Genomic DNA, 24,359 nt, shown 5'->3' on the forward strand with positions numbered 1-24,359 from the left:
GCGCCATCTCGCACGCCCGCTCCCCCCGCAGCATGCTGCGCGCCGCTGCGCTCGCTGCCGCCGGCCTCGGGCCCCGCCTGGGCCGCCGCCTCCTGTCGGGCGCCGCCACCCATGGGGTGCCGGCCCCCAACCAGCAGCCCGAGGTCTTCTACAATCAGGTGAGGCCGCCGGCTTGGCCCGGTTCCGCCGGCGCTTTGTTCTTTGCAGGGTACGGAGCCCGCTGGGCGCGAAGGCCCTGGGGCCTCTCTGTGCCTCAGTTTACTCAGCTGGGGCTCGAGGGGTTTGCTGCCGTTGGTATTTGCGCACATCTTCTCTTCCTCCCCTGCCGGCATTTTGGCCCCCTTCGCCGCCTTTGGCAGACCCCATTCCATCATCCAACTGCCACTTTGGTCATTTATGGGTTTTCGTCCGTCCGCGCGGCCGCGGCACCAGCTCTCGGGGTTCCATTCTCCCCCGCATCGTCCTCGGCTTTCAGGCCTCTTAGTTGCCCCTGTGTCAACGTAGCGCCTTCACCATCACCCACCCAAAGGACGTCTTTGCAGGTCCCGCTTTGCGGGAGTTTCAGGCTTTTCTTTGGTAGTCTCTCCGAAAAGGAAAAACAAAGACAACAAAAGGCGTTCTCAGTTCAAAGTTCACCACGCCGCTTCCACTGCTGGGAATTGGGAAAGGGTGGGGAACCTTCGCATCCCCCCAATCCCCCCGCGGTGCCGGCCTTCCCAGGAGCTGGGTCTCTCTGACCAAACCAAGGAGGGTCCGAGTCTTTCCAGGATAACCCTGATTCCCAGCGGCTGATTTCTTGTTCAGTCGAGATTTTGCAATGTCCTCTCTTTCCATCTTTGGGTGTGGGTAAAGTACTGTAATTCGGAGAGGGAAGTGGTTATGAAAGTGTTTTGTTTGTGCAACAAGTATGGTTGCTGCCTTTCTCTGAGCTTCCTGTTCTTCTGTGAAGTGGGGAGCCGGGGTAGACGGCCATGCCCTTTGTCACACAGGATCTTATGCACTCCTGTAGGCGCTGAGAGAAATAACAGCTCCTAGTTCTGTGCAGGGACTTTGAACCATTCTAAGCATTTACCTGTTTTGCTGTTTAATCCTTTACAGTAGCCTCGTGGGTACTGTGATTATCTATGTCCATTTTACAGATGAAGAGACTGAGTTACAGAGGTTTAGTGACCTGCCTAAAGACTGAAGTCAGTGACCAAGTTGTGGATCATATCTGGAGTCCCAGAAGGAAGCCCCTAAGCAGACCATCCCGTGGTGCTATTGATGCAACTCTGGGTCACTGCTGACCGGGTACTGGAGAAGGGGCCCCCAGGGGACTACTTTCAACAGTGCACCTGCTTGTCTGGCCCAGAGTTGGGCTGCAAATCTGCACACAGGTGATGGGTAAAGGCAGATCGATGTGATTTTAAAGAATGTTCCAATGGTCATTTTCAAGAGAAGAACAAAAGATAAAATCTGCCTTGTATAACACAAGGCAAAAGCGCAGTAACCGTTGTTCCCTCTGTAGGCTGCTTAATGAGGAGTTCATGCTTCACAGATTGGAACATCAAAAAGATCAAGCAGAAATATCCTCGAGGGAAAAGGGTTGACGCCACCAGCCTTTGTGGCCACAGGATCTAATTAAGATCTTTCTCTTTGGTGCTCACAGGGTGGTCTGAATGTACACACAGGCCTGTTCTCCCAATTGAGTCCTGGAATACAGGTTGCAATGTTAAGTTGGGGGAGCAGAGTGAATTCTTCCTACAGCTGTTTTTCTTTAACAGATATTTGGAGATCATAAAAGTAACAAGTACTCACGCTATAAAAATGCAGGGAGTACTGTAAAATTTCCCACATACCTGCTGCATGCCCTTCAAGAGCACTGTTAGCAGGTAGGTGTGTGATCTTGCAGACATTTTTCTGCATTTGTGAGTGGGTGTGTATGTGAGAGTGAGTGAGATCCTAGCACTTACTGTTCTGAAGCTTTGTCTCAATGAACAAAGTATCTGCATTATCTTTCTCAGCTGGTACTTTTCCATCTTATTTATTCTTCCCAAGGATGGCAGAGCCTTCTACCATGCTAGGACCAACTCCTCTTCGAGCTCCTTTGACTGTTTCCAGTGTCCTTTTGTCGCACATCCTGCTGGCAAGAATGCCAAGGCTGTTGGCTGGGTTTTCCTGCTGAGGACCCTTGGGGAGGTTTGGGCTTTGAGGGGATGTTGCACTTCAAGCTCATTGTGTCTCACCTGACTGGGGGCGGGTAGGCACAGGCAGTAGGTCTTCTGCTTCCCACTTCTATCTCTCAACCCGAAAGAAGTCGAGCGGGGTGGTTTGGTCCACCTTCCTGTGGTTCTCTCACTTCTGCTTGGCCTGGGTGGGGCCACAGGGTGGGGTAAACTTGGTTGGATTAGGGAGATTTCAGGCACCGGGAGCTGATGATGGCCAGGCTTCCAGGAGACCAACATTTCTCGTCCCGTGTGGGATTCAGGGACATACTTCTGTTAAGGAAACTGATTTTCATTTTTCATTCTTTTCTTCTACCCTGGCTTAAGAGAGTCATTAACATCTGGAAAGACAACTCGGAGGAAAACTCAAGGGACTGGTTTCAGCAAAGGAATCCCTTTGTGTGGGATCTCTTTTCGTGTGGCTCCTACTTTCAACTTCAGCATCACCAATTCATGCTGGCGGGTGTAATAATGAAGATGAGAATACTGTTAGATACCATTTTGCCTGAGACTCGCTAGTACCAGCTTAGGTGGGTTCGTTCATTCCACAGACATTTCCTCAGCACCCCCAGTTCCCATGAACCCAACAGACAAGAATCCCTGCCCGTGGAAAGCTTGTATCCTGCGAGGTAGCCAGATAAACAAATAAGCTGGCCCGAAGCGAGCAGTGCTATAGAGGAAAATAAGGCAGGGAAGAGGGGGATATGGAGGGTGGTACAATTATTTGACTCCGCACCTCAGCACAGCCCCATCTGTAGGTGAAAACCTTATCTCAATCATAGGGTTGCTGTGGGGGCGAAGTGGGGTCATCCTTGTGTAGCTCTTAGCGAGTGCCTGGCTCACGGCTGCCGGTGCCTCCATATTTATTGCAGCCTTACATTTAACAGCTGGGCTGACAGTGATATAATTCTCATTTTATGTGGGTGCCATTGTAGTTGTAATTTGTTTCCTGTAGGGGTGACTTAGGTTGTGGTAAAGTTGATGGGAGTTTGGGGTGAATTAAATTTTTGTGTTTATTGCTGTTCTTAGCCTCTTGACCACAACATTCAGGAACTAAAGTGAGAACTGACAAACAAGAGAATTGAGAAAGGATCTCCCTACATAGAATATTCTGATTATAATAGTAGTGCATCCTCAGGACAAAAAGCCAAGCATTGCAAAAGTCCGTGAGGTAGAAACTCGCTGGAAATGTACACAGGCAAGCACAGATGTTTGTTGTCACTAGTTTATATTAGTAAAAACCTAGGAAATAAGCCATCTTGCCTTCCCTGGGGAAAGAGAGGAAAAACATATGTTACAGTTACAGGAAGGAGTAGTTTTAAGCACGTAGTAGTTACAATGAATTAGCCAGAGCTGAACATTTTGGAGGGGGAGGATATGATATGAAACTAATTAAAACTACCCCAAACAAACTTTACACCGAAGGTAGATAAAAATATCTCCATGTGAAATATATAAAAATGTCCTGGAAGTGAGGGTGGCAAGTGTAGGGAATCTGCTTGTGGGTGGCAGTTAAAGGGGACTTTCGCTTTCTTTAAATGTAAATGTTTTGTTTCTTTAAAATTAAGTAGTAGCAGGTAGGCAAATAGAAAAAGAAAAAAGAAAGCGACAGCCCTCCAGTGTCCCAGCCTTGAAGATAAGTACTGCTGTCAAATCCTATGTTGGTTTAAGCAGTGCTCTGGGGTGGCTCTGTGCTAAAATGAGTCAGGCGAAATATCCCTACACTGGTTTTATTGCTTGTTTAGGAATGTTAAGATCCTTTGTAGAAATAATAGACGCAATAGAGAACCTGAGGATTTCCCTGGCCTCGCCTTGGTTAATTCTGCTTCTAACGAGTTTATTTTAAAGGAGCACAAATGCTGTTCGATACCTCCTGCACCACCCAGAATCTGTGACAACATGCTGAGTTAACAGTGACTGGGCTATAAGAACGCTTGTGGCCATCAGGTCAAGTAGAGACCAGATGTGTTTCTTGTGGACATTCGTCGGTATCCCCTGATCCGATAATCATGATTACTGCGAACGGGCCCTATGCTGAAGACTTGTACCTACATTTTTACCTTGCATCCTACTAACAACTCTATGCCCAGGTATTACTGCTGTCTCATCTTACAGACGAGGAAACCAGGGCTCAGGGAAGTCAAGTTCACATTAACTAGAGATTGCAGCATGATAGAGGTTGCCAAATACGCTGGCAAACAGTCCATACTACAACCAGCCCTCTCTCACCTTGGAGGTGTTGACAATCCAGGAACACAGAATAAAAAACTCTGGGAAACGGGGAGAGGAGGGAAGAGCTAGAGGTTCAGGTGCCAAAATGTCTCTGGCAAGTCTGGGGGAGGTGGCCGTCCTTGGCTGTGATCCCAGACTAACCCAGAGGTTTCTAGATGATTGTGTTGGAAAGTGCGAATGTGCGTGGTATTCTGTGTTCATCAGGAATTTTTCTCCTTCGGATCTTGTGGTACAAAAGGTGGCATGTGCTTTCTGCTGGACATGAGCTGCGTAACTGCCACCGAAGAAGGAAGCACCCGCAGGAGGAGCCCCAGGATACAAAACCACAGCATTTACTCACTCACTTTTGGGGAAACGAACATATCTCAGGGACAGATCCCTGATTCTTTCATGCATTAAAGCTCGAACAAAAATCTTTCTAGAATGTGCCCTGCCTCCTTCAATTGGAGCTACGGAAAGTTATTAACCTTTTATTGGGGACCGTGGACAGAAAATGCCTATCCATTGCCATGGGGTGGAGGTGGCATTGGAATATCGCCGCGGCCTAGAAAACAAGCTGCTGGAGGTAGCCAAGGACCATGTTATTCTCTGACTCAGCGATTCGAACTTTTACACTCTCATCTGCCCCACGTTTGCAGAGATGGATGCTGAAGGATGCTTGCTGCAGCAGCACTGTCGGGCACGGTGAAAACTTGTCCCGAAAGTGTATTTCTAGGTAACGGCTAAATCAGTGGTGGTTGGGTTCGTATTGAGGAATGCTGTGTTGCTTAAAATAATGTGGCGGATCTGCCTGTGGAATGTCGTCTAAGACAAACTTACTGAGAAAAGCGAGTTATGAAATAGAAGTCCGCGATCCCCAGTTAGAATGGCCGTGCCCCCTGCCTGCCCATTCCCTCCGGTACCCCAGCACCGGCACAGTTCCAGGGCCCCCTCTGGTCAACCCGTACCCTCACCCTGTAGCCACGGGGGCCCTTTTGGTCCCTCCTGTCACCATGCTCTCCCTCAGGTCCCCCTCTGGCACTGTCTGGCCCCAAGGCCCGTTTGTTTCCACTTCTCACTTTGTTGGTTTGCCGGCTGACTGGGCTTCTCTTCCCCAGGACGTGGGCTCAGGGGCCAGGAATGGCACTCACTTAAAACTTGCTGTGTGGATGAGTGACTCCGACTTACAAAACGAAGTGAGACGTACTTATTAAATATATATATAAAAGAGAGTATTTTGATGGAAAAGCTCTATGAGTTTTGCCAAGAGTCCATATTCCAAAACCTCAATTCCTGAGGTTGCTAGGGTGTCGCTCTGCTTCTAGAAACTATGAGGAAGGGTGAGCTGGGAGGACGCCCCCGTCCCGCCCAGGGTGGCCGAGTTAAGCATGTTATGTAAGTCAGCGTTGAGTTTTGGATAGGAAGTTCTGCAGCATTTGGCCTGGATACATCATGGTGATTATTCAAGAGAAGTTGCTGGGAAACTCTCCTCACTTGAAGCAGAACTTCTGCAGAGGCTCAGTCTGAGGACAGTTGCATCCTCCACTCCGCCTCGCCAAGGGAGGGGTAGGGAGACCACTGAAGTCTGGCTCTAGGAGAAGGGAAACGGGGACTCTTAAGTAGAAGGGCGATTCCGGGTTCCTGCAAACCCAGGATTATCTTATCGGTTAGAACGGAGGATGGACTCGTAAAAATCCAGCTGTGGAGATGGACCCAGCAAATGCAGGGCTCTGAAAGGCAGGTGGATGCTAGCGAGTAGTCTTTCCAGGGTTCGAGTCTAAGATCCGGGGAAGAGTGAGGCCCTGCCCGGGGAGGAAGAGATGAGGACAGTGGGAATTTACCAGACTGGCCCACTTCTCTGCTTCACCCTTCCTGATATTTGCAAAATAACAATTAAAACTTTTTCAGGACAAACTAATTTAGTATGTTGATATGCAGACCTACCTGGCCCTGGCTCTTAGAAATATTTAACCTGACAGAGCCACAGATCTAGAACACTGCAACGGGGAGACCCACTGTGTGTGGGGTCCTGGCTTGGGAACTTTATACCCGGTGTTGCATTTAATCCTCACATTAGCCCCCAGGTGCATTATCCCTAGAGACTGATGAAGCATCTCCAAGTGAAGGGATGGCCCAAGGGCACAGCCTGTGAGGGGTAGGGCTGAGATTGAACACAGGTCTGTCTGGCTTAGAGATCAATGCTTTTTCCAGCATCCAGAATAAAAACTCAAACTCAAATCCGCGGCAGAGCGGTGAGCAAACCATAGAGATGGAACGGCGTGAGGCCAGCCAGACTCGCCCCGCCCACTGCCTCTCCTCAGGCGCCTCTGGGAAGCAGTCGGAGGTGAGGCCGTGGAACCTGAGCCTGCACTCAGAGTGGCAAACGGAACAAATGCTCAGCAAATAGTGGCAGAGCCTGTGCCCAGCTCTCCTCCCTCCTTCCTCCTCCCTGGGTGTTAGCTCTGCGCCTCCCATGAACTTCTCTCTCCTCCACATTCGCCAGGAGGAGGAGGCTGATTCTCAGAGAGGGGAGCAAGGGTGCGGGGGGCTTGGCCCCCGCCCGGCCAAGTCCATCTTGAACTCAGGTCTACCTGGCTTTGGGCCCAAACTCTTTCTGCCACACCCATTCCCCCCACTGAATACTACCAGTCACTCACTTCCCAGCCCTCCTGCCCCTCCTGCAGGGGCGAAAAACAAAGGTGTGTTTCCCTCAAGATTAATGTCAACTACTGTGAAATCACAAACACATATTTACAAAGAGCCTGACCGATGTTTACCTACGTTCTCGGGCCAATGCCAAGAGCCTCTTAAAGGTAGCTACACAACCACGGGGGACTGGCCGCAAGCCAAATGTGAGCCTGGGAAGATGACCCCTGGGAGCCCCTTCCTGACCGGCTCCTTCCCATGTTGCTCGCTCACCACGGCCGTCAGCACTGCACGCTTATTCCATGCGAAGCTCGGTGCAAGCACCTGGGGCCACCACTTGTCCCTTTATGAGGGGCACTGTGGTGATTCCCACTTTACAGATGAGGAAACGAAGGCGTGGGGAGGTGACGTGCTTTGCCCCACATGACACGACGAGGCGCAGAAGTGCCAGAATTCATCCAGATTCTCGTCTCAACCCCTGCTCTTGACCACTGAGCTGGGCCAGCCCTCTGCGGGTCCTGCTGGCCCTGAGATCTCAGGCTCCAGCATGAGCTGAGCTCCGGGCTTTGCTCCATGGCTCCCTTCATCGCTTAGGGCTCAAGTCAAATGCCTGCTCCTCAGCGGCCCTCCCCGGCCATCCCGGCTAAAGTTCTCTGCCCTCCCCCCTTTCATACCCTCTCTGGATCCGATTTTTCTCCTTTGCACTTAGCAAGGCAGTCTGGGATTGCCTTGTGTATGGATTTGCTTCTCTATTTTCTGTGCCTGCCAGAGTGCCAGCCCCATGAGAGAAAGGTTCTTATTGGGTTTGGTTTCCACCGTGTCCTCAGCCCTAAAACTGTGCCTGGCCCATCACAGGTGTTCACTAAATATTTGCTGAATGGCCAAAAGAATAATCCAACTCGGTTCTCACAACAACCCCGTGCACCGGTGTGGTAGAGAAAAGATGCTGTCAATTCCTTGCTGCTCTTCCCAAGGAATCCGGACGTGGCCTGTGACACACTTTAACCAATGGAATTTGGTGTCGGAAATGAGGCCCTGTGACTTCTAAAGCTAGATCTTAAGAACCTTTTCAGCTTCTGCTTGGATCTCCTGGTACGCTCTTTCCGGGGAAGCTAGCTGTCGAATGAGAAGTCTGACTAGCCCGAACCTGCCATATGCTCTGGAAGCCCAAGCAGCCATGGGAAGCAGACATGAGTGAAGAAGCCATCGTGCACATCCAGTCCCAGGTGCCCTCACTTTGCGACCATATGTATAAGCCCTAGAGAGCTCAGGAGGGCCATTCCCAGCTGAGACCAATCAATGGACACAACTGTAAGAGGTAACAGTGAGTCATTCTGAGCCACCAAGTTTCGAAATGATGTTACACGTCATTATATACAGATAACTGATAAAGTAGGAAGGTTCTCTTCATTTTTCTGATCCAAGAAACCAAGGCACTAAAAGATCAAAGGACTTACCCAAGGTCAGTTAGCAGAGTGGACAGTCGAGCTCAGATTGTCTCCAAGGCCTGTGCTTTCAACCTCAAGGCCACACATCTCTGAAGCTAATCCATACCACTGATTTTTTTTTTTTTTTTTTTTTTTTTTACATAGCTGGTGGTCAGTTTCGGGTTTAGAGCTGGTCCTGAGAACTTTCTGCCTTCTCATTATAGATCTTCATAAACAACGAGTGGCATGACGCCGTCAGCAAGAAAACATTCCCCACTGTCAATCCATCCACTGGGGAAGTCATCTGTCAGGTAGCTGAAGGGGACAAGGTGAGTACTAGTGACTTACCTTGGGGCAGGGCTGAGCAGGGTGGGGGCGGGCCAGGATAATTTCATTTTTTATCTTATGTGTTTTCATATGGTTGAAACTTTACTGTGTGTACATTACTTTCGTAACTAAAAAATGCCAATTAAAAATTCTGAGTAAATGAATCAACAGAAACTCTTCTTTGCAGAGAAAGGTGCTAGACTGTACCCATATTCACTAATTTGCACAGTCGTGGGTTGTAGACTTGGAATCGAATTTGAGAAAATCTAATCTCTCTAGACCTGGAGAGAGATGCACAGCTGGATGGAAACCTTGTTCCGTAGAATCTGGGTCTCCTGAGACCTAGCTCTGGTAGTATACTGTGTTCGAGTTATATATGCTCATAGTAATTAAATAGTAATTTTTAAAATTAAAAAAATTGGACTTTTAGTAAGAATTTCATTTTTTACAATAGAAAAAGCATTGAAAATAATTCAAGAATGCCTCCTGCCCTTTGCTTTAAAAACGTCTTCTACATTCACATGTAAGGCCTTGTTCCCTTTGCTAAAAGCAAGTGTGAGTACTTTTCTGGCTTATAGGGTAGTCTGATGGTACATGTGTTTAATATTAATGAAAACCGGGCTCTCCACCTCCTGATACACATCTCCCTACGTGAAAAATGCCGCTGGGCTGATGTCACTGCTTCCGGGAGGAGAAGGAAGCTGGGTACGCCTGCACTCATTGGGGACTGCAGTCATCTTGGAAGGACTGGTTAAGTTCGTGGGGCTTGCTTTCTTAGAAAGGGAAAAATGGTCAAATTCTAAGCTCTGACTCTGGAGTGCCTCTCTCTCCAAAACTCTAGCGGGTTTTGAAATAAAAATATGGAAATGGAAACTGTTGGGTACATTCCCTCTGTGACTCTGGAGAGTAACGCTCGCCAGGCGCAGTCCTTTGAGGTCGGGAAGGACTGTGAAGGCCGGGTTTCTGCTCGGGCACCGGCTGAAGCCCCTGTGGGTGCCTGTGGCAGTGGGGTATTTGGAGGCGGTTACTGTTAAGAAGGCCTGAGCTGCCTCGGTGCGTGTCTTCCAGGAAGACGTGGACAGGGCAGTAAAAGCTGCCCGGGCCGCCTTCAAGCTGGGCTCGCCCTGGCGCCGCATGGATGCGTCAGACAGGGGCCAGCTGCTGAACCGTCTGGCTGACCTGATCGAGAGGGACCGGACCTACCTGGCAGTGAGTTCTCATCCCACATGGTGAATGGGTTCAGGGCATCCCATGGACACTCAGGAACGGGCCACATGGCTGATAAATAACTAAATGGCATAGGCCGGACACCTTTGGGTGTGCCCCTACACCAACCAGAGGAGCCTCTCAGCATCTCCTTTGATATAGTGGGTTTGGCTAAGAAAGGAGGAGATTGGGGGAGACAGGGGAGCCATGATGGGGAGACTTCCCAGGAGAGGGATCCTCAGCAGTGGAAACCTCTCTTGGAGCCCCTCTGTGTAGTGAGCCTTCTCCTTGGCTGCCAGAGGTGGAAGAAACTAGAAGGTAATACCCTCACCTCTCCCCCATCTGTTCTGTACATACTAGCCAGAGAGAATCTTCTAGAAAGCAAATTATACCATGGTGCTCCACTCCTAAGCCTTCCATGGTGTCCTATGTCCTTAAGATAAAGTCCTGTTCCCTGAGCAGGGTCTTCAAGGCCCTGCCTGGTCTGGCTCCATCTTCCAGCTTGTGCTGGACCATGGCCCTCGCACACGGCTCAGCTCACTTGCCTTCCCTCAACTTCTTGACTGCCAAGCTTCTTTGAGTCTCAGGACCTTTATACGTGTTGTTCCCTCTGCCTGGGCTGCTCTTCTAATCATTGTCATTTGTACTTTGCCTAGTCACCTCCTACATATGCTGTAGCTTCTAGCCTAAAGGGTGTTTCTCATGTTGGAGTTTCTCAGACTGGTTTGGGCAGCCTGGCCTTCTCCTTTATAGCGCTCTTAATGCTTGTGATTGCTGATGATTCGTGTCTTTCCTCACTGGCTCTTTGCTCTGAAAACTCCTTGTTTGTCTCTGTATTCTCAGCTCCTGGATCTGGCATAGAACAGAAACTCAAATGTGATTGTGAAATGACTAGATGAGAAGTTGGTTCCTCATTCCTCCCATTCCCCTCCTCATTCTCCCCACCTTTGGAGAGGGAGGGATAATGAGCCAGAAATGCCATGGCGTTCAGTGGCACAAAGTAGCCACCAGCCCTCTCGGTCCACGCTGAGCCCCTCTGCTGCTTGTCACCCATTTGCTTTGACTCGTTCCTGTGCCGGCATGTCTGTGCTGATCCCATTCTCTTTTCTCAGGCCTTGGAGACCCTGGACAATGGCAAGCCCTACATCATCTCCTACCTGATGGATCTGAATAAGGTCATCAAATGTTTACGGTGGGGCTCAGACTTCCTGTTCTTTGTTTCGGCTGTGCCAGAGGAGAGGGAGTATTGCTAGGGAGGCAGAACCAGAATCATGTAAAGGATAAACATATTAGACTCCATCTCGTGGGAAAATCCCTCAATACTGAAAATGTAATTCAGTCATAAATGTTTTCTCTTGCGTCTTGAGTCAGTTTTGGTAATTTAAGTGTGAGTTGGATTTGTCTGTATCATCCGGGTTAGCTAATTTGTTGGCTTCAGTTCATAGTATTCTCTTATAATCCTTTTTGTCTCTGTGAGGTCGATCATAATGTCCCCACTTTCACTTCTGATTTTATTTTTTATTTTTTTAATATTATTTATTATTATTATTTATGCCTACGGCAGCTGGTCTTCCTAGGTGGTCTCCCATCCAAGTACTAATCAGGCCCGATCCTGCTTAGCTTCCGAGATCAGTCATCGGGGCTCGTACAGGGTGGCATGGCCGTAGACCATGGACCGTGGCTCCACTGGGGCGCGAACCTAGGACCTTCTGCGTGTGAAGCAGACGTGCTCACCGCTACACTGTGGAACCACGTCCTCATTTCTGATTTGAGTCATTTGCGTCTTCTCTCTTTTTTCTTTCTATCTGAAGGTTTGTCAGTTTTGTGAATGTTTTCAAAGAACAACTTTTGGTTTCGTCGATTCTCTCTGTTGTTTTTCTGTTCTCCATTTTCTCTCTCTCTGTTCTTATCTTTCTTTCTTTCCTCTCGCCTAGCTTTGGGTTAGTTTGATCATAAACATTTTAGTGACCTAGAAAAACAAGGCGAGCAATGAGAGCTCTTTGGTTGCCAGTAACAGAGATTCAGTTTAACTTGGGCAACGGAGTCAGGGCTCTTAAATCCAGAAGGCCACCGAGTCTCTGCCCACCCCAGCCCCAGTCCCCACCACTTGTCTCTGGCCAGGAAGAGGCTTTCATTTCGTGTTTGTTTTTGTTATAGGAGCCCCAGGAAGGACTAGCAACACTTTTTAAATAAAAGGCAACAGGTCATAAAAAAATTCCTCTTTCTACCTCCTTCAGGGCTAGTTTGCATGTTGGAACCTGGCTGCGCACAGCTGGGCTTGCTTCTGTATGCATGACTGTAGCCTGACTAAGCTGCAGTCCCTTAGTTCTGATGCCAAATTTCTGGCCTTGAGTCTGATCACCTGTGGGCCGGGTAGACCGATCATTGTGCAAATAATGGCTGTTTCCCTGTGACCATGTGACTGAAGGTGGAGAGGCAGCAGCAGTACCAGAGAAGTAGGGGTTGGACAACATAACAATTTTCAACCAGGGCGGTTAGGTCACTCAGGGACAGTGGGCAATTTCTGGAGACATTTTTGGTTGTCACTACTAGGTGAGAAGGGGTGCTACTGGCATCTAGAGCGTAGGCGCCAGGGATGCTGCTAAAATTTACATCTTACAATGCACCAGAAAGCTATCCACCGTAAAGAATCGTACAGCCCTAAATGTCAACAGTGCCCAAATCGAGACCCTCACTCTGCCCCAGAGAGAGTAGCCTGGTGGATCACGGGCAGAGCCCCACGCCTTCCTGGGTTTTGGCAGTGTGCCTTTGTGCTGATTAAATAACTATTCTGAGGCCTGCAAAACGCATGTAATGCAGACCTGGGTGGCTGCAGTGCCTTGTATAGACTGGCAACTCCCTGGCTATTTTTTCCCCCAGGGTCACAAACCCCTATTCAAACTCTGGTAAACTTTGGTCTCAGGCTAACCTTGCCAGACATGCTCATTTCAAAGATCTTTCTTTCACCCTAGATATTTCATCTTTCCCCTAGCCTTCATTTTTTCTACTTCCTGGAAAACTTAACCGTCACATACTATAAACATGTTCTTTTCTCCACAGCTCTAATTTGCTATACTTTTCTGTCACTTGTGTCCCTGTCTGTCTAGGTAATAAGCTTTACAAGGGTTAGAGGCCAGCTGATTTGTTTTTCTGGTGTCCGTTTATTCAGTCTTAGTACAGTGCTCTGAACAGAGGAAGTGCCAGCTGTTTGATGTTTTTGCATTTTTCCGCCAGATCCAGTCCGTGGTTCTCAGATGCTAAGCTATGGTGCTGAGCTGCTACAACAGTCATAGATAAATCTGAATGTTTATCAAAAGTACCGATTCCTGGGTATCACCCCCTAGAGCCAGACTGTAGGTCAGAAGTAAGCGCTTGGGATTTGGTGTTTTTTACGAGCATCCCAGGTGATTCTGAGACTTAGAAGTTAGTTCCCTAGAGTGAATTATTGTGACCTTAGCAGTTACAGTCTTTCTGGGAACAAGCCAAGAGCACGGGCAATTATCAGAAACCCCCAGTTGGACAGTTTGAGTGTCCTCTTTCTGCCAGGGTTTATAGGGGTCCCTGACAGCCACTGATGAAGCTTGGACTTTCTTTTTTAGCTATTATGCTGGCTGGGCTGATAAGCACCATGGGAAAACCATTCCCATCGATGGAGACTTCTTCAGTTACACCCGCCTCGAACCATTGGGCGTGTGCGGGCAGATCATCCCGGTGAGTGGGAGCCTCGGAATGAATGAATGAAGATTTTTCAGGAGAGCCCTGAAAGGCAGCGACCTCTGACAGGCTCATCGCACAGGGGGGAGGGTCTGTGGGGCGACGCTGGAGGGTGGCCTGGCCTGGCTAGTGGTTGAGAACATGGGCTTTGACAAAGCCAACCTGGGTTCGGGTCGCAGCCCTGCCCCTCATGAAGTCTGTGACCTTCGGCAAGCCATTCTTCCCCTAAGCCTGGGTGTCCGGCCCTAGAAAGCAGAAGTGAACACAGAACCCATCTTTGGGAGGAAGGGAGGGTTGAATGTGACGGCTTAGCACGGAGAAAGTGCTCATGTACGTGAGGCGCTGTTGTTGCGTCCGTCGCCTGCTTCATCATCTGTCTTAAACCTATGATTGAGTCGGGGGGGGCACACGGGGGTTCCGAGAAGTTGCCGCTGCATCCACTCTCTGGGGAGCCACTTTCCGTAGCTTGGATTTCGGGAGTGTGTTTTTCTTACAGTGGAATTTCCCACTGTTGATGCAAGCATGGAAACTGGGCCCCGCCTTGGCGACTGGAAACGTGGTTGTGATGAAGGTGGCTGAGCAGACCCCACTCACTGCCCTCTATGTGGCCAACCTGGTTAAGGAGGTACGTGGATGTCCATTCTGACCTCTAAATGCCCTTGTGTAGGCTGGCTCTAAAGGAGTTCTGGGGAGGGGCCTCAGGGCCCCAAAGTGACGGGGGCGGTCTCTGTCGAGCAGGGGCTAAATGCCCCCCTACCACCACACTTCAGCCAAAGAGGCCCCATCTTACCTGTTTTATACCTTGGGCTTCAAAGACCTCTTTGAAGAATGAAGTTGTTCCGAGTGAAGTCCCTGAGGGAAAGGGCCTCAGCCCCAGGGAACTCTGCGAGGCAGGTTCCTAGCTGCACCCTTGGAATTCCTGAGCGTAGGTACCCCGGAAGACTGCTCTGCTCACCCGTGTCCTGGGCAGGTGGCCTTGGCCTTGGCCTCTCTGGGTAGGATGCGTGCTCCTTCTTCTAGGCCTTCTAGAACAGGAGAGTAATGCCCAGTGTCCCCTGGCTGTTTGCACACAGGCTGGCTTTCCCCCTGGCGTGGTCAATATAGTTCCTGGATTTGGCCCCACGGCTGGCGCTGCCATTGCCTCCCACAAGGATGTGGATAAAGTGGCCTTCACAGGCTCCACTGAGGTAAGGTACCCCCCGGACCTCAAGCTGGTGGCGTGTTTGGCTCAAGGTCCCACTGTCCTAAAAGGATGAGGAGTTATTAGCCTCTGGGTATTGCGTGGCGGGTATGGGAGTTCCGCCCCAGGACCACCTCCGGGTGAGTGTGCCAAGAGTATGCAGGGTGGAGCCCTTTGTAGGTGTCTGACACTCCCGCCGCGGTCAGAGGCGGTGGGGGGAGTGGGCTGGAACAAAGAAGCCGGACTGTTGAGACTTCACATAGCCCAGGGCTGACCACGGGCCCAAGGTCAAAGCACCTGGGCCGTGTCAGGCTCCTTGACCAGCGCTGCGCTGGCTGTTAAAGAGCACGGATGGGCTTCGGAAAGATATGAGTTCCTATTCCCGCCTTGCCATTATGACATGGGGTGAGTCGCTGAATGTCCTTGAGGCTCTGTTCCGAGGATGGCAGCGTCTGTGCAGCAGAGACTGTCTGTGTAGTGTCGTGGGGAAGGCAGTGGTGGGCTTTGGAATCAATGGTTTCGGCAGCACTTACCAGCTGTGCAACCTTGGGCAAGTCACTTGGCCTCCTGCAGCCTCCGTTTCCCCATCTGGTAAATGGGATGATAACCGCGCCCACCTCACAGGGATGGAGTGAGTGGGATAAAACTCCCGAAGTGTTCAGCGGAAGTCTAGCCCCGGGGCAAGCGAATGAATGACTGAGTGGGGGCTGTTGTCATGCGGCTCCAAGTGCCAGGTCCTGGAGAGAGAAAGACCAATAAGATGCCTGTGGTTCCTTAAACATAATGTCCTTGAAAGCTGGGACACATTCCTCCTAAAGAGGTAGCTTTTTCCTACCCCTGAATTCTTGGAAGGTTTCACTTTATGACATCAGGGAAGGCGGCTGAACAGTGTCATGAATGTCATCTTTGAACAGCTCCCCCTACCCGCCCCTCCTGAGGTAAAGACATCTTCAGACATTCAGTCTGTCCGCAGGGACCCGTCCGGGAGGGCAGAACAGTGACTAAGATGACGCTGTCAGGTCCTGGTTCTTTCTTTGCTTAGTCACCACCCAAATCAATGCCTAAAGCGGACACTGAGAATCACAGAGGGGATGGTGTCCTGACAGAGACACATGTGTTCATTCAACAAATAAGTACGGGGGCGGCTTTGTGCCAGGCTCTGAGGAGACGGAGGTGAGAAGCACTCCACCTTTGTCCTCATGGAGTGAGGGGCCACATTCAAAACATCGTGGAAAGGAGGCAGGGCAGCGGGTCTGAACCGGTGCTGGGCTCGGGCTACCCAAGTGTGAATTCTGATTCCATATTGACCAGCTGTGTGACTCCAGCATGTGACCTGACTACGCTGAGCCGCAGCTCCCACACTTCTGTATCAAGGCAAAGAGCCGCCCCTACTTCTGAAGTCGTCGTGAGGACTGAACTTAATGTGCACAAAGCACTTAGCACCGTGCCTAGTATGAAGCCACACAGCAATGACTCTGCTTGTGCAGTTATTGTCATCGTCATCCTGGGAACTCAGAGGGGTGGGGCAGTGCAGTAAGGAATGGCCAGATTTGGTGAAATTTTCCCGGTCCCTTGTAGTCCGGCTACTTGAGTCCTCAAGTTGCGGGGTCCTCTGTTCTGTCCTGGGAGCATTTGGTCCCTTCTCCTCCCCTGAGAGCTTGTCTTTTCCTGCTTCCTTACAGGTTGGCCAGCTAATCCAGGTTGCCGCGGGGAGCAGTAACCTCAAGAGAGTGACCTTGGAGCTGGGGGGAAAGAGCCCCAATATCATCATGTCAGATGCGGACAGTAAGTTTTCGGGGGGAGGAAGTCTGGCTTTGAAGGCAGCCACTAGCTGTCCATGCTGCGGTCCCTCCCTCCTGCGGCCCTCGCCACCCACCGGGAAGGTCTCTGCCCCAGGGCGTCGGGAGGAAGGCCAGGCTCCTCAGCACAGCCCTGCGGCCAGCATGGGCCTCCTCGCTGCAACTGTCTGCGCTTCGCTGAGCCGCTTGGCTGCCCAGCCGTACCGCGTGCTCTCAGCCCGGTCTTCCTCTGTCACAGCCTTTTCCCTGTCCTGCCGAGCTCCCAGATCTGCCTTCCCCGTGGGAGCCTTCCCTGACCACCACAGGCCAGCTGGGTGGGTCCTCCGGCTGCCCTCGGCTCCATGACCACTGTGGGTTTTGGCCGCTACTCTTCGTGTCTGTCTGCCGCTCGGTCCCCACACGCACAGAAGGGGACAGAGTGGCGGACAGACACGAAGAGTAGCGGTCATAACCCACAGGGGTCTGGCACCCGGCAGGCTCGATGCTGTTGGCGGCGTGCATGCGCCAAGGGGGCGGGCAGCCAGGTCGTCCTTCTCCCCTAATGGCTGCCGCTTCCTCCCCAGTGGACTGGGCTGTGGAGCAGGCCCACTTCGCCCTGTTCTTCAACCAGGGCCAGTGCTGCACTGCAGGCTCCAGGACCTTTGTTCAGGAGGATGTTTACGCCGAGTTTGTGGAGCGGAGCGTCACCCGGGCCAAGTCTCGGGTGGTTGGGAACCCCTTTGACAGCCGGACTGAGCAGGGGCCACAGGTACGCTGGCAGCTGTAGGTGGGTCTGGGTGTCCGGAACCAGCATGGAGAAGCAGAAAGGGCCTCAGACTCGGAGTCAGGCGGGTCTGGCTTCAAGTCTTGGCTCTGCCGTTTACCGGCTGTGTGTCCCTGGGAAGCCACGTGCCCTCCGAGCTGCCATTCTCCTGTCTTGACACCCACACCTCCTAACTCACCGGGTGCTTATGAAGTGGAAATTAATGGTGGAAAGCACTTTGTAAAGCATAACTACTAGGGGTGTCTGTGCAAAAGGGAACGCGTGCTTCCAGGACCTCGGCCATCGCAGAGATGCATCCATCAGGACACACGCGGGCCTGTCACCTGGTTACCTGGGGAGGAGGGTGGAGGGCCATGGCATGAAGAGCAGAGTGACTTTATTTCACTTTGTGCTCTTCTGAGCTGTTTGATTTAAAAAGAAAAAAAAAAATTTTTTTTTTTTTTTACCATGACTGTGTATTCATTTTAATCAATAAAACTGTAGCCGGTGATACTTAATTATAAGAAATACAGTGCCTCTCCCCGCCATTTCCTCTCACGTCTTGGTCCTTTTTCCAGCATTTTCCTTGGACCCAACCTGTCCTGGGCTCACTCTCCACAGGGCTCTGCGCTGGCCTCCTCCAGCCATGCCCTCCCAGGGACCAGGAGTCCACAGGGCCGGGGACGCTCCCAGCTCCCACAAGCCCCTGCCCCTGTGGCCACAGGTGCTTCTGCAGGCTCCATCCTCCTGAGGGTATCTGAACTGCGGCGTCCACTCCGCAGGCTCCAGGGCTGGCCAAGGCACCTTTTTAAAAAAAAAAATCGTAGACTTTGACTATTTAGAGCAGTTTAGTTTACAGGAAAATGAGCAGAAACTGTAGAGTTCCCATAGACCACCAGCCCCGCCACCCCCCTCGTTCCCTTATTATTAACATCTTGCATTAGTGTGGTACATTTGTTATAACCGATGAACCAATATTAATATTATTAACTAAAGTCTAGTTTATCTTAGGGTTCACCCAAATTCTATGGGTTTCAACAAATGTAAAGTTGTAAAGACATGTGTCCATCATTGCATTTATGGCCCTAAAATTGCCCTGTGCCCCACTTATCCACCCCTCCCCCCAACCCCTGGCAGCCACTGATCATTTCACCATCTCTACAGTTTTATCTTTTCTCTACAGAACGTCATATAGTTGGAATCATACAGTATATAGCCTTGTCAGATTGGTTTCCCTGCCCCCAAATTGGCTCCTGTAACTTAGCAATATGCATTTAAGGTTCCTCCATGTATTTTCATGACTTGACAGCTCGCTCCTTTTTATGCCTGAATGGATGTACCGCCTGGTCTTTATGTGCTCCTCTGCTGCAGACTCTTAGGAGGGTTCTGCTTCTTGGCTATCGTAGACAGTGCTCCTACGAATCCCAACATCTCTTTTTCTCTCTTATTTTACTTTGTGGTTTGCGCCTAATTATTAAGGTGATACAAATTTCTATAAAAATTGAATTAAAAAGTGTTTAAAGTAAAACATAAGACCTCTCCCTTGCTTCCCTCATGTCCATCCCCCGTAGGTAAACCTTCCACATACACACACAGTTAGGTTTTTATGTGTGTTTTAATAAAACTTGAAGCCAGATCCGCCTGACTCCGAGTCTGAGGACCTTTCTGCTTCTCCATGCTGGTTCCGGACACCCAGACCCACCACAGTTAGGTTTTTATGTGTGTTTTAACAAAAACAGGATTATATAATGTGTATTTATTCTATAATCTTTTCCCCCTTTTTACAGAATATGTTAGGCTATCTTTCTATGTCAGTTCTATTAATGACGACACAATATGTGGATGTACCTTAATTAATCTGTCTCTCTAGTAATGTATCTTAGAATTATGTCTGTTTTTTGCTTTTACAGAGTGCTCTCCAGTGAATATCCTTGTTCAGGTCCCTTTGTCACATGTAGAATAAATTCCTAGAAGTTAAATAGCTGGTCAAAGGGAATGAACATTTAATTTTTGACCGATGTTCATTTCATAAACTACTTGCCGAAAGAGCTGTACCTGCTTACAATCCTTCTTTTTTTAAGTTGAGCTACAACCGACGTACAATGTATTTATTAGGCCTTCTAACAGTGTGTGAATATTATAGTGTATTTAAGATACCCTTGCCATCATTGTATTTTCTTACTATTTTCAATGTTTATTAATCTCATAGTTGAAAAATAAAAACTATGGGTTTGCTCCGCATGTCTTTGAGGGCTGATGAGGTTGGTTGAACCTTTTTTCTTATGTTTATTAGCCCTTGGTATTTCCCCTTCTGAGCTTTGCTTAGTCATGACCGTGGCCCACTTCCCAGTTATCTCCTTGCCAGTGTGGTTCTAAGCCTGAAGCCAGGAGAGGCCTGGCTTTAACTTTCTGTAACTCTGGGCTCTTTCTCCCACAGGTGGATGAAACTCAGTTTAAGAAGATCCTTGGCTATATCAAATCTGGGAAAGAGGAGGGGGCAAAGTTGCTGTGTGGTGGAGGGGCGGCCGCTGACCGTGGCTACTTCATCCAGCCCACTGTGTTCGGGGATGTGCAAGACAGCATGACCATCGCAAAGGAGGAGGTTAGCACGGGCTGGCAACTCAGGGGAATGTTCTTACAAGTGAACAGTTCAGCTCAACATCTTGACACTGTGACCCAGCAGCTGGCTTTGGGCTAAATCTTGGCTCTATGCCTAGGACAGATAGTTTACAATTCACATGTGATCTCGTCACTCCTCTTCAGCCTCCTGCGGCTACCCACTGTCCGGGAGAACGTCTACATTCCCCAGCATAGCCTACAGGCCCATTGTGTTCTAGTCCCTGTGAGCCACGAATCCAGGAACGATGCTGCCCAGCCTTTCTGGGGTCTTCGTATAAGCAGGACATTGTACTAGACCAAAGGGCTGACTTCCCCAGTGGCGAGAGTTCCTTGGTGTCCACCCCTCAGCGCTCATTACGATGGCAGGGCAGCAGTTCTGTCTCATTGGTTTATTTTACAAATATTGAGCGCCAACTGTGTGCCAGGCCCTCTGCAGACCCTGGAGAGCCAGCGGCACCCATAATGTGTTCTCTGCCCTCACTCCACTGCCCCTGGCTGCATTCAGCCCTGTAGTGGCCCTACTGGAGGAAATGTTATAGTGTCACTCCCTTTCACGTATAGTTCATAGTGAAATAATATTAAAATGCAAAATCAGGGTAATAAAGTCCAACACACTTGTGCTTCTCTTCCCATCATGAATACTTTGATTTTTTTTTTTTTTTAAATCTCAAATATCAATTTTCCGGAAGGGTTGCGCGAGGGCGCCTCTGCTTGGCTAGTGCCCGAAGCGCACGATGCCGCCTCCTGTCCTTGCTGCAACCATGTGAGCTCCGGGCAGGCTTCTCCCTCCGTCTTGACACTTTCCAGTCCTGGCATCAGCCACTTCTTTAAGAAGTCCTAGTTTCCTCTGGGGATTTCATGAGAATGGGTGCTGGGTGGGCCTGGAACTGTTTCTCTCCCTGCCCTTCACCCCACTCGGGTCTGGCCAGATTCTGTTCCCGTATAACAGCTTGACTGTCACTTCTGTGGAGTCCCTCTCAGACACCCCTCCTCCCCAGCACTCAGGCCCAGTGACTGCTCAGTGCACTGCTTCTAACGGTTGCATTCTAGTCACCTGATGACATTATGATCACTGACAGTCTGTCCCCCTGAGAGCAGCCATACCCCAACAGTAACAAGCACACTGAGCTGCGATGTCTTGGTTTCTAAATCCCGTTCTTCACTAAAATGAACCAGGATTCCTTGAAGAAATGGCTCATTCCAAGAATAGGGCAGGGAAAGTAAAGGATAACCCTGCATGTCTTGGGAGCAGAGACTGTATTTTGTTTATAGTTGTTTCTTCAGCATCTAGTGTGTGCCTTGTTGAATGACTGACATATTTTTTGACACTAAATCCATGTGCAACGTGCCAGTAATGCGTACGTTGCAGGATTATTTAGAAATAAGATATGGTCTGTAAAGCATGGGGCACATAGAAGGTAGCTGATCCCTGTCAGCTTCCTTCCCTTTGTGTTTCAGTGAGCTTGGGAGCTGTCGTCTTCCTCTGGAACTGTTAGGGTACGTCTAGGGTCTTGTTCCCACATCTGGGAACATCTGCTCAGCTCTGTGAAAGCTGGATAGCAAGTGGTTCTATGTCTGCCACACCCTCCCACTCTGCTCTCTCACCCCAGATCTTTGGGCCAGTCATGCAGATCCTAAAGTTCAAGACCATCGAGGAAGTCGTCGAGAGAGCCAACAGTTCCAAGTACGGGCTGGCCGCAGCTGTCTTCACCAAGGACTTGGACAAAGCCAATTACGTGTCCCACGCGCTCCAGGCTGGTACAGTGTGGTAAGAGCCTCTCAGCAGCTCCTCACACCTAGGCAGGGACCCCCAAAGCCAGGGTCTTCTGGAACCCGGTGCTCACATGTCAGAATTTGGGGTACTGGGCTCAGGGCATGCTACAGGAGATAGATGAGAGCTTTTCCTGCCCACTGTGCTCCGAGAACAGTGCATATGCCCATGCAGCTGTTCTCAGGGAAGCAGATGGATGACCAGGGACTTCTGGCCAAGCTGTGACAAGGGTAGGAGACCGGGGCTAAGGGCCTATACCTTAGGCCCATTAGGATGGCTGTAATTTTAAAACACAGAAAATATCATGTTAGTGAGATGTAGAGAAACCGGAATCCTCACACGTTGCTGTGGGGAATGGAAGATGGTGTAGCCGCTGTGGAAGACAGTTTGGCAGGTCCTCAATGAGCTAAACAGAACTAGCACAGGCCCCGGTAATTCCACTCCTGGGCATCTACCAAGAGAAACAGAAACGTACGTCTGCACAAAAAAAAGTGCACCTGAATGTTCACAGCAGACTAATCACAATAGTCAGAAGGTGGAAACAACCCAAATGTCTACCAGCTGATGGCCAGATAAACATGTGTGGTCCGTTCGTGCAGTGAAGTACTGTTTGGCCATAAGCAGGAACGAGGTGCTGGCACACGCTACGACATAGCTGAATCTTAAAAATGTGACACTAAGTGAAAGAAGCCAGACACAAAAGGCCACACATGTTATATGACTCCACTTGTAGGAAATGTCCAGGATAGGCAAATCCTTAGAGTCAGAAAGTAGATCAGTGGCTACCAGGGATGGGGGCCAGGGGGATGGGGAGTGACTGCTTAATGGGGACAGGGTTTCTTTTGGGAATGACAAAAATATTCTGGAATTAATCGCTGGTGATGGTTTGGACAACATAAATATGCTATAAAACACTGAATTGTACACTTTAAAATGGTGAGTTTTAAATTCAATTAAAATTTAATAGCTTTTAAAAATCGCAAAAAAAAAATGTGAAGCACAGGATAGAGAATATAGTCAATAATATTGTAATAACTGTGTTTAGTGCCAGGTGGGTACTAGAGTAATCGGGGGGATCACTTTGTAAATTAGATAAACAACTAACCACTGTGCTGTACACCTGAAACTAATATAAAATAATACTAAGTGTCAACTCTAATAGAAAAATACAATTTTTTAAAAAATTGCAAATAAAGCTTAGCACCTAATTAGCAAAAGTGAGTCATTAAAATGGGATGTATCCTGTTACTGACATCCACCTGTGACCACATCAGGAAGGACAAAGATGACTTACAGATTGGTTTCATGAGGCTTGCTTTCAACTCCTCCATGGCTGGTTTTATATAGTTCTTCCCATCTATTTTTTCTCAATCAAATTTTAGGGCAATATAGGAGGTTCGAGGGGTGTATGACACATATCCCCTAAGAGTTACTTCTGAAATCTTGTTTCAAATTATAGGGTTAACTGCTATGACGTGTTTGAGGCCCAGTCGCCATTTGGTGGCTACAAGGTATCTGGGAACGGCCGGGAGCTGGGAGAGGACAGTCTGCAGGCCTACACTGAAGTGAAAACCGTGAGTATGGGCACCTTCCTGCCTGTCTCCACTGTGACAGTCCGTCAGTACTCGTTACTAGTTTCTCATTTTAAGCCAGAGAAGCTACAAGACAAGAGTAAAAACCCAGTCTGTGCTCTGCTCCAGGAAAAATAACTAGACTTGGCCATGCCTCTGCCTATACAGTCTTTTGCTGGGCTTCATGATAAGCCAAGTTCTGTAAAACGTGAGAGGAAGAAAGATCCTAGTAGCTTGAAGCAGCGAGGAAAAGCTTATAAAATCAAGCGATGTGAGTAGATTCTCAAGGGCCATAAATATACCCATATCCATACTCATATTGATTTTGTAATTTCAGTGATAGGGCTATAACCCAAAGAACCAATCAGAAATACAAAGAAAGCCTCATTTCCATAACTATTCATCACAGCACTATCTCTTTAAGAGGGAAAAATCAGATGTAACTTAACATGTTCAGAAAATTGTGGAACACCTAAATCATGGAGTTCTAATAGCTACTATAATATTTTTGTAGAATATTTGATATGGAAAGTGCTCATCCTTTAAAGTAAAAAAGCAGGATTCAAAGTAACATGCAATAGGTTACCAATTTAAAAACTGCATATGCACATATATAGATACTGAGATAGCTTTATTTATAAACATAAAAAAGCCAGGAAACACAGACACTAAAGTGAAAATGACCTTTTCTCTACAGTGAACACTACGGGTTAGCCAGGAGACGTAATCATAAGAGGTATTTAAAGAAAAGAGAGATGGGCGAGCTGGGCTTTCCCAGGACTGGGAACGGAAAAGCCCAGGGCAAGCAGACCAGCAGGATGAGCAGGGCGAGAGAAGGCAAACTGGTCTTCACTCAGTACTACAGTGGTGAGCCCGAGCATAAATGATTCGTAAGACACACCTACACTCTTAGGAGACTCACTAGAGTGAAACATATTTGCT

At 49.2% G+C, this 24,359-nt stretch overlaps 1 protein-coding gene, 1 long non-coding RNA gene and 1 pseudogene across 4 annotated transcripts in view; 1 reads left to right on the plus strand and 2 right to left on the minus strand.

Moving 5' to 3' along the window:
* The window catches only part of ALDH2 (aldehyde dehydrogenase 2 family member), a 26,944-nt gene continuing 2,585 nt past the window's right edge, over positions 1-24,359 (plus strand). Inside the window, exons 1-12 of the mRNA XM_039879464.1 lie at positions 1-158; positions 8,713-8,817; positions 9,884-10,024; positions 11,134-11,213; positions 13,621-13,732; positions 14,232-14,360; positions 14,809-14,922; positions 16,598-16,700; positions 17,278-17,462; positions 19,894-20,058; positions 21,686-21,843; positions 23,306-23,420. Coding sequence (XP_039735398.1) covers positions 33-158; positions 8,713-8,817; positions 9,884-10,024; positions 11,134-11,213; positions 13,621-13,732; positions 14,232-14,360; positions 14,809-14,922; positions 16,598-16,700; positions 17,278-17,462; positions 19,894-20,058; positions 21,686-21,843; positions 23,306-23,420 — 1,533 coding nt within the window. The 5' untranslated portion in view covers positions 1-32. The remainder of the gene's footprint in view (positions 159-8,712; positions 8,818-9,883; positions 10,025-11,133; positions 11,214-13,620; positions 13,733-14,231; positions 14,361-14,808; positions 14,923-16,597; positions 16,701-17,277; positions 17,463-19,893; positions 20,059-21,685; positions 21,844-23,305; positions 23,421-24,359) is intronic.
* LOC120616138 (uncharacterized) lies at positions 11,574-11,690 on the minus strand (annotated as a pseudogene).
* LOC120616105 (uncharacterized) overlaps positions 13,036-24,359 on the minus strand; it is a 25,793-nt gene continuing 14,469 nt past the window's right edge. Inside the window, exons 4-6 of one of the 3 annotated variants that reach the window (XR_005656487.1) lie at positions 15,449-15,652; positions 14,526-14,760; positions 13,036-13,980 (exon numbers count right to left, since the gene is read on the minus strand). This is a non-coding gene — a long non-coding RNA (uncharacterized LOC120616105). Of the gene's footprint in view, positions 13,981-14,525; positions 15,653-20,722; positions 22,124-24,359 lie in introns of those variants that run through there. The other 2 variants (XR_005656485.1, XR_005656486.1) reach the window with 2 other exon arrangements.

The sequence above is a fragment of the Pteropus medius genome, unplaced genomic scaffold (genome assembly GCF_902729225.1).
Source record: "Pteropus medius unplaced genomic scaffold, Ma_sr-lr_union100, whole genome shotgun sequence".
Classification (NCBI taxonomy): Eukaryota; Metazoa; Chordata; class Mammalia; order Chiroptera; family Pteropodidae; genus Pteropus; species Pteropus medius.